A 9,867-nucleotide genomic window follows, 5' to 3' on the forward strand; every position below is an offset into this window, starting at 1 on the left:
TAAAATAGAATTCCGTCCCCACCGGAGTCGCCAAAAAACTGTAGGGAATAATTCAAGCATCCCACACTTGAGCCCCACTGTGATCATTCACTTAAGCATGGTGGCGTCCAAAGGGAAGGAAGCTAGAGTAAAAGAGAGAGATTGATGGTTGTTGATTGTAGATTGTAGATCGTAGATGCCAGAAAACAGGGAAATTCGACCCCTATTTATAGGAAAAATAGCACGGGATCAAAGAAAATCATATTCGGAATAAAATACCTCCTGTCGCCAACGACAAGAGTCAGCGCCAGACGACAAGCTCATCGCCAGGCGACGAAGGTCAGCGCCAGGCGACGACTCTGTCGTCTCGCGCTGGTTCAAAAGTACAACGCGCTTTTACACGCGGAATCATCTTTTAAACCGGTTACAGGTAATTCTGCGTCCAAGCAGATTTAAAATCAGATTTAATATATTTTATTCAAAATAAAACATCTTTTAAAAATATAATTATCAATCCTAATCTTATTAGAATTAAAGAGAACCTTCTATATATTCCTAGAAGATCAAAATCAATCCTAATTACTTTAGGAATAATAATTAATACCCTCCTCTAGATCATTGGGCCACTTTAAAATCATTGGGCCTAATTTAATTTAATCCATAACTTCCTCATAATTTATCGGAATTGGGCTTATAATATATCATTGGAAAGATCTTTTCAAACCTAATCCAACTATACTATTATTGGACCCTTATCATGGACCAAACCAAATTGGACTGGCTATTTTTTATATAAATAGAGTAAGAAAAGAAATATTTTTGAAAAAAGAAAGAGAAATATTTTAATAAAAAACATCCTCATCACTAGACTTTCCACACTTTCACTTCATTCGATAATCAAATGACGTGAAAGGTATTCATCACTGGGTTTGGTTTTGGGGAAACACATTTGGGTGTCTACACTTGCATACTCCAAGGACTATTTTAGTGGTGGTATTTTATCTTCTTAGAGAAGTGAAACTATGAATAAGTCGATTTCTTGTAGACTTTATGTCACTCATGGTCTTTGTGAATTTTACAATTCCTTCATTGAGGTTGTTGATGAGTGGAGGAGTAAAGAATGTAGAAATGATTATGATAGCATGACTGGCAATCGTCATTTAGTGTGGGCAGATGTTGGTTTGTTGGAGCATGCTCGGAAGATTTACACTATTCAAATTTATATACAATTTGAGGATAATTTTGTGAGTGGTGTTCCTTGCACAGCAAAGATAATAGGAATGGAACATCCTCTTTATGAGTATCATGTTGGGCATCCAAAAAGGGATTTGATCATACATATTGTTACTTTTGACAATTCATTGGCTTTAGTTGATTGTACATGCAAATATTTTGGTGAGGTTGGGCTACTATGTAAGCACTCATTGCGTGTAATTCATTTGAACAACATCACCTACATCCCAAAGAGGTATATTTTGAAGAGATGCACAAAGGCTGCAATGTGTACTAGGGTTGATGATAATGTTGTAGCTGAATCAGGGGTAACTACTTCTAATGTGTGGAGATTACATATTATTAGGACTTTTACAAGGCTTGCTGATCGTGCGCAAATTGATTTGAGTTCACGAACTGCCATTGAGGAAGCTATTGATGAGTGCACCTACAAAATTGATCTACTTCTAAGGAAATGTGAAAATGAAAATCAAGAGTCTTCTAATACTGATTGTTAGTAAACTGTAACAAAAGATCAAGGGGATGGAAATTTATTGGAACCACAAGGAGTTAATGAAGAATGTGTTGCTCAAACTGAAGATGCGAATGGTGAACAAGAAGCTGCAGTTCAAGTAGAAATTAAAGATCCTATCAAGAGAAGAAAGAAGGGACAAAGAAATACTAGACCTAAGAGCACACAAGAAAAGATAACCAACAAGCTAAAGGGTTAAAATATCAAGTCATGGAAAAGAAAAACTACAAGAGGAATTGAAACAAAAAGCTCAAACTACAATTCAAGTAAAGATTTAAGAACCCACAAAACCATGTTCTTTTTTACCTTAATCTATGTTCTTTTTTTACAAATTTAAAAGTTTATATGTTCATTTTACATTAAAATATGTTCTTTATTTACATATGTTCTTTACTTATCTTTTAAACATTCTTTATAGGAATTCATGGTTGTACCAGAAGGAAACGTATTGGCACATTCAAATGAGTTTGGAGGATCACTAGAGTATTTTGAACCTAATGAGTATTTTGGAGTGAATGTAGTTCCTTTTGAACCTTATCATTAGAAAGAAATTTTAGATTTAATGTGAGATTTACTTCTCTTTTTTTTATTGTGTAATTGGTTAGCATATTTGAGGTTTTTGAACTTATATGATTTACTTATACTGCATATTATGCACAGTTGTTCTTTTACAATTAATAAAATTTCCTTTTCATTTCTAAAGCACTTGTATAAAGATTCTTTACAACTATAATGTACATGAATTAATTAAAAAGAACATGTCATTGATTAAAAAAGAACATATCATAAATTAAAAGGAACATTACTTATATATAATAAGAACATGTTATATGCCAAAAAGAACCTATATTAACAATGTTATATTGCCAAAAAGAACCCATAAGATAAAGTAACAAAAAAAAAAGACATTATATAGTGCAATTTAAAATGTATCAAACTTACTCTTCATCAAGTCCCGGGGCATATGAATACTCTAGCATGCTAGAACTCTTCTGTTCTTTCTATCATATGAGAGTATTTTACAAGGTAAGGTGACTTGAAAATATATGCCACCTTTCTAGCTCTTTTGACAGGTTTAGGAGATCCACTACAAAAAAATTTGCAAACTATCACAAGTCAAAGAACATTCATATATTAAAAAAAAAAGAACATACTGAATTATACAAAAGAACATTAACCTCTCTTCATTCACTCTATCTTTTCCTTTATTTAGTATGCGACATCAAAGAATATTTAAGATATTTTAAGTTAAACTAAAAACTAATAGTTGAAATATTGATTATACCTTTCACTTTTTTCAATTTCCTTCTCCTCTATTTCTTCACACCCTTCCAGAAAGTTTGTTTCAACCCTTTCTTCATGTGTTCTTAACACAACAAACATATTTTATCTTCTTTAAAATCATTAATTTTAAATATCTTAAACAACTGTAATATTTATATGCCTTTATATTCCAACGACTTTGTCTGCTTCTTCTTCACTTTGTTTATTTTCTCCTCCCTCCATGCTTTGATCAGGCACCCTTATAACACTCCTAGAATATAAGAATATAAAATCAAGAAAAGAACAAACTTAATAAATAACTTCTTTCACAAGAGAAAGAACAAACAATCATGGAAAAAAATCGCAGTCGCGGTTGTGTTTGCGGTAACGGAAGCGTTGTCGCGAAAGCGGCTTGTAACGGGCAAATAGAACAGATCGCGGATTTTGCGGCGTGATTTTTTTCAAAAACTTAAGTCATTTTTTGAGCTTTTTTAATTCTTTTTTTTTAATTTTTTATTTTATAAAATATTATTGACAAAGCTACTTTAAACACATCCCAATATATGAGATATGGCAATTATAAATTATTTTAGCATTATTTGATCTTTATTTCTTTCTACACTCAAATAAAATAAAAGCTACACTGAGTATAGTATAGTACTCCAAACAGATTTTAATGAAAAAAAAAAGCTAACCCTTCAAACCACAAAAATAAAAGAAAAAGAAAGAAAGAATTTAGAGAAGGTCACGTGATAACAAAAGTTAAAAGGTTAGTTTAGTTAAAAGAGGATACAAGAATGAAAGCCAGCTGCCAGCTGTATCAGGGAGGAGAGAGAAAATAAGACCTGCAAATAGCCATCACCGGGAACGGAATTTGGCCGGAGGGTAAATTGCTTTCAGCTTGCCTGATTCCCACAACTTAAAGCCCCAATATCTTTCTTCCTTTTATAGCTAGTTTAGTTGATAATTTACAGATCTAGGGTTTTATTTTTGAATCTATGTTGAATCTGTTATTTCCCCCCCGAAACCTATCTTCTTCTTTTGGCTTTATGTTCTTCGCAAACAGTGAAGATTGATTTTCTACATTTAACGGCCGCTGCAATTATAGAACGGTTATATAACGCCGTTCTACCATTACATAACGGCCGTCGTGATGAGTTGGGTGTGAATTTCAATGCGCCATTATATAATGGCTTTTCGCGGAACTGTAAGTCCCAAACCCGTTATAAAGCGGCCGTTATAGAAGAAACAACCGAGTTTTAATTCCATGCATACAATACCAAATCAAAGAGTATACATATTACATAAAAAGAATATACTTAATAACTAAAAGAACATTAATGTTCCCTCACAAGTCAAAGAACATACAATACTCAAATAAAGAACATAAACTTGTTCGTTACAATTAGGAAATTTTGAAAATTGACACCACAAAAAAACGGAAAAAAGGATTTTAACACTACAACAAAAAAAAAAAAAAAAAAAAAAAAAAAAAAAAAAAAAATTATTTTAACACCACTAAAAGTTAAAAAAAAAAAATTGGTTTTTACCACCACTTAACTACTTCATGGATGAAATCCATTCATGGGCTCCACATTGCTTACGTGTCAGTATATTATTGGAAGAAAATAATAAAAAAAAAATTAAAAACAAAAACCCTAAATTAGCCCAGCCACCACATCCCCACCGTCGGCTAGGCGATGCCGATCACTTCCCCACCCAAACACCCTGCTCCCAGCCAAAGCCACCGGATTCTCCACCCCCCCTTTCCCCCTCACTAAAATCGTCAACCTTGCCCCAACGACCTCCAAAAACGGGTGGCCGTTCTTCTAACCACCCCAAACCACCACCAAAAACCGTTTTTAAGGGTCGAAAACAACCGGTTTATGGTCTAGATCGACCACTTAGGCCCTAAAGTAGTCGTTTTCGACCGTTAGTTGCCGTAAGTGGTGGTGGATTTTGGGTGGTTTGAAAAATGGTCGCCCATTTTAAGCGGTCATTGGGAGGTTTTGTCAGTTTTGGGGAGGGAGAAGGGAGGGGATGGAGTTTGCGGCTGGAAACGGTGGTGTTTGGGTAGGGTAATGGCCGGGCTGCCCTGCCGACGGCGAGGATGGGGTTGGCTGGGTAGTTTAGGGTTTTTTTTAAACTTTCTTTTTTCTTTCTAAACTAATAATATGACGACACGTGGCACAATGGACCTCACTTAACGGATTTTTGGACGACAACTGTTAAGTGGTGGTAGGGGTGTAAATGAGCCGAGTCGAGCCGAGTATTACCTTGTTCATGTTCAAGTTCATTTAACTTAGGCGAGTTCGAGCACGATCCCGAGCTTTCAAGCGAGCTCAAATTTCTGTTCAAGCTCGGCTCATTTAGTACACTATATGTTCACGAACGGTTCGTGGCAACTCGTTTATTTAACGAGTCTTTCATGAACGAACTTAATAATAATTGAGCTTCTCCAATAAATGAGCTTTGTATTTTTTATATTTGAATTTTTCAAAATAAGCATAATAATTGAATCTTAATTATAAATTTAATAACTAAATTAACAATTGTAAATAAATCAATAATTCATGAACATAAATAAATGTGTAGTTCATGAACATAAATAAATGAGTAGTTCATGAACATAAATAAACGAGTTTTTCATGAACTTATCTGAACGATCATATCTATGTTCGTGTTCAAGCTCATTTATTAAACGAGCTTCAAAATTTGTTCAAGCTCGGCTCATTTATTAAATAAATGTACATGAACGAGCTTCAACCGAGCCTGAACACGAGTAGTTTATTGATCGGCTTGGTTCATTTACACCCCTAAGTGGTGGTAAAATTAAATTTTTAAAAAATTTTGTGGTGTTAAAATAAAAGTTTTTATTTTTATTTTTTTGTAGTGTTAAAATCCATTTTTCCGTTTTTTTTTTGTGGTGTTAAAATTCAAAATTTCCTTATAATTATATTACACACTAATGATTCAAATAATACAGCTCCGGATAATCAGATTGCATAATTAAAAGTCAGTGTTCAAGTCAATTAGTTACCCTATCGTTTGACTACTAATGGCTTGGTCCATTGCATTGGACTCTAATTGTTGCTTGGTAAATAACGCGTCATATTCAGAAATGTCATCAAAAGGCTGGTCACCCAAATTCAAAGCACTTGACATGCTTAACCCAAGTGTTAGCCTTAGGTCACATGATAATTCAGGTGGTGTTGTGGTTGGAGTAACAACATTAAATATTATTGGTTGAATATTAGGTGATTGAGTACTTTTCTCTTCACCTCCAGTGAATTCATCACCCATATTTTCTCTAGTCTCCTTGTTGTTTCCCTCCAAACTAGCCATCTTGACAACATTATCTATCATGTCACCAAACCAGTCAGATGCAAAGAGCTCGGTGTCTTGGCTAAGAATCGAAGTCCCCTCTACTCTCTGAGTAGGTGTATGATTTTGTATATCTTAAGGCAATTTGATTCCAGAACACTTTGCCCATATTGCAGTGACATTGTACAATGTAGTGTCTTCATCAAGTGGGTTACTATGGAACCTCTCCCCCAATTTTAAAACATTGGAAATCAGAGGTTCACAAACCCTTCAGCAATTCTCTCTGTTGCCTGACGAAGCAACAAAGTATATTCCTAAAAGATAAAAAGGACAAGATGCATACATTAGAAGAACATTAAATACATATTAAATGAACATAAAGATTAAGTAAATGCACATACATAATAAGTATTATGAATAGTATACACATTAAAAGAAAATTTAATGAAGTAAAGAATATGGTATACAAAAGTGTTATATTAAAATAACATTCAACAAAGTAAAGAACATGAAATAAAAGAAAAAAGGAGTTTTATATTGAACTTGCAAATTTGAAGGCTCATGTTGTTGTTGCTGTTGTTTCGGCTCCTATTGTTGATGTTGATGTTGCTGTTGTTGCAGCTCCTGTTGTTGCTGTTGTGGTTGTTGTTGCTGCTTCTGTGGATGATTTTGCTGCTATTGTTGCAGTTCCTGCTGTTGTTGTTGTGGTTGTTATTGTGGTCGGTTTTGTTCTTGTTGTTGTTGTTCATGCTGTTGTGGTTGCTGCTATTGTTGTCCTTCATTTCCTTGAATGGCTAAGACTTGGCTAATGTCATCTGGGGTTTTAATTCGATTCAAAACTATGCCCATCCCAAAGCCAAGTTTTACCACAAGATTAATCCTCTCCTTAATCATATCAGCATTCCACTCTTTGACAAGAGGAATATCTCTTGGAAAGCTCGATGTACCCCGTTGAAGGCGGTAAAAGTAGCAAATCTGATTAAGTAAAGAATAAAACAAATGAAAAATCTATAAACACATTGTAAATTAATAAAGAACATATGTAAATATACAAAAGTACATATGTAGATCAAGTATAAATTACCATAAGAAATGGGAGTGGTCCAGGAAAATATCTTCTTGTGTCCCCCTTCCAGTTTAGAGCCGCCTCAGTCAAGCTTTCTATTGTATAAAAAGGCCAATCATATTTTGAAATTTCGTTGGTATCAGTTGCTGTGTACATGAATCTATCACAAAAGAACATAAACTAATAAGAAAAAAAACAGGAAAGTATAAAAAGAACATCAGATTTATAATTACAAAGAACATCAACTAATAAGAAAACAGACAATGAAAGTATAAAAAGAACTAACACTAATAAGAAAAAGAATATGAAAGTAATCACAAAGAACATAAACTAGGAAGAAAAAGAACATGAAAGTATAAAAAGAACATCAAATATGTAATCACAAAGAACATCAACTAATAAGAAAAAAGCATGTAAAAAAAGAACACAAACTTTAGAGGAAAAGAACATAATCTTTTTACCTAAAATAAGGTTATGGGTTAGACAAAGACTTGATGCATGAATTCACTAAAATAAATAAGAAACTTCTTTTCCAGTTATCATCAAGAGGAGTGTCTGGGTAAGCCAACTTCCCAGATAAATCTATTAAGTGTGGAATTTTCCCACCGCCATATTCTTTTATTTGTTGCATCACTTAAAGTAAAAGCCTCATTCTCAAGGGTAGCATCTACTATCTCTTCACCTCCAAAAGGTATACCATATACCAAGTGGACATCAATTGGTTTGATATCAATTTTCTTGTTTCTATCACATAAGATATAGAGACCATAGACTTCCAAATTCTGCACAAGTGTTGCAGAAAAATTAGGGTTACTTCTTGGCATATCAAGGTGCAAGAAACCACCAAACCCCATATCTATAATGGCTTGCATCTTCTTCTCTTGTTTCGTGCTTTACAAAGTCCTAATCATGTTTTGCAAAGGCTGAACAGTGTGCCTTTGTTTCACTTCAATTTCCTTATCTGCATCCTCATCTTTTTCTCTTACAACTACTCTTTTCTCTGTTTTCATCCTCTTGAAATTTTTCCCTTTTCTAGCAACATCCTTCACATTTCCTCCTTCTACAGCTTTATCAGAAGCTGATGTACTAGATCGTTCACTAATTGGTTTACTCTCTTGTTTTCCAACATTCTTCCTGTTATTTTTTATACAAAAAACAAAACATTTAGGATAATTTATAAATAACTTTTTTAGACATAAAAAAACATTCATAATAACTAAAAAGAACATCATATTATAACGAACATTTATAATAATTAAAAAGAACATCATATTAAAAAGCACATTTATGATAATGCAATATATCATTTTAGACATAAGAACATGCACAATATATAAAAAGAACGTGCATACAAAGTACAATCAACAAGTACCCTTTTTTGGTAGCAATTTGTTTAAAACGATACTTTTTCTTCTTTTTTGGCATGTCATCCACTACTTGGGGTTGTGAAGGAACTTCAAATTTGATTGCTTTGGTTTCTTCTTCCTCATCCCTTCATTAATTTTGTAATTTTGTATCAATTTAAAACAATGATTCACATCATGTACATAAATAAAATACTTCCAAATAGAAGAAATCACAATCATATGCATATTGTTACATAAAAAAAAAAAAATTCAAAAACTACCCTCAAAAGTTAATTTTATTGCATGACTTATATAAAAGAATGTACACATCTCTCAAACAGAACATTAATATTATTTTGATAAAAAAGAACATCACAGTCTCACATAATGGGCAGAAAAGTATTTACTAGCATTTTAGTTATCTTAATAACTAGATCTACCATTTTTAATTAACACAAATAGGATAAATCACAATCGTCATAAGCATGCCTTTATATAAAAAAAAAAAACCACATAAACTATCCTCAAAAGAGATTTGATTATGTCACTTACATAAAAGAACATACACATATCTCATAAAGAACATCATAGTATCTCATAATCAACACCACAATCTCAGATAATGAACATAAAAGTATTATTATTGTTTAAGTGACCCTACCAACCAGGCCAGATCTACCATTTTTAAATACCATTGAAGTCTTCAACAACCAAAAATAGAACAGAAAAACAAGAATAATCTAGAAAGTGATAGTTTAACTAACTTTGGAATGTCCTCCATACATTTTATGGATCTTAAAATCTGGGGTCCACAATTGGTCCTATAACATCAAGAATGTTTTTACACTCTTTCCCTTTCATATTAAACATTTTAGAAAAAGGTAAATGCTCATCATCTTGTTCTTGTTCTTTACTGTAAAATAACACCACCAAACCAAACGAAAATTCATCAATTTCAAAACCAAAAAAAAGATTCAAAAATTAACAAGTTAAAAATTAACCTTGGATTGTGTTCTTCCAGTTGGCTTCGTTGTTGGCTTCGTTGCTGTTCTTCTTTGTCCTCCATTTGTTCTTTTTGAACAACTTGTACTTCATTACTTTAATTATTTTTAAAAAAATACCCAAATTCACAAAATCAAACACTT

At 33.0% G+C, this 9,867-nt stretch overlaps 1 protein-coding gene across 1 annotated transcript; it reads left to right on the top strand.

Annotated features, from left to right (window-relative positions):
• The first annotated feature begins 1,001 nt into the window (after positions 1-1,001).
• LOC145571207 (protein FAR1-RELATED SEQUENCE 9-like) lies at positions 1,002-1,709 on the top strand. The gene has a single exon (XM_081630277.1). The coding sequence runs from the start codon at positions 1,002-1,004 to the stop codon at positions 1,707-1,709; it is 708 nt and encodes a 235-aa protein (XP_081486403.1).
• The last annotated feature ends 8,158 nt before the right edge of the window (positions 1,710-9,867 follow it).

The sequence above is a fragment of the Chenopodium album genome, chromosome 12 (assembly GCF_948465745.1).
Source record: "Chenopodium album chromosome 12, dcCheAlbu1.1, whole genome shotgun sequence".
NCBI classification, from domain to species: Eukaryota; Viridiplantae; Streptophyta; class Magnoliopsida; order Caryophyllales; family Amaranthaceae; genus Chenopodium; species Chenopodium album.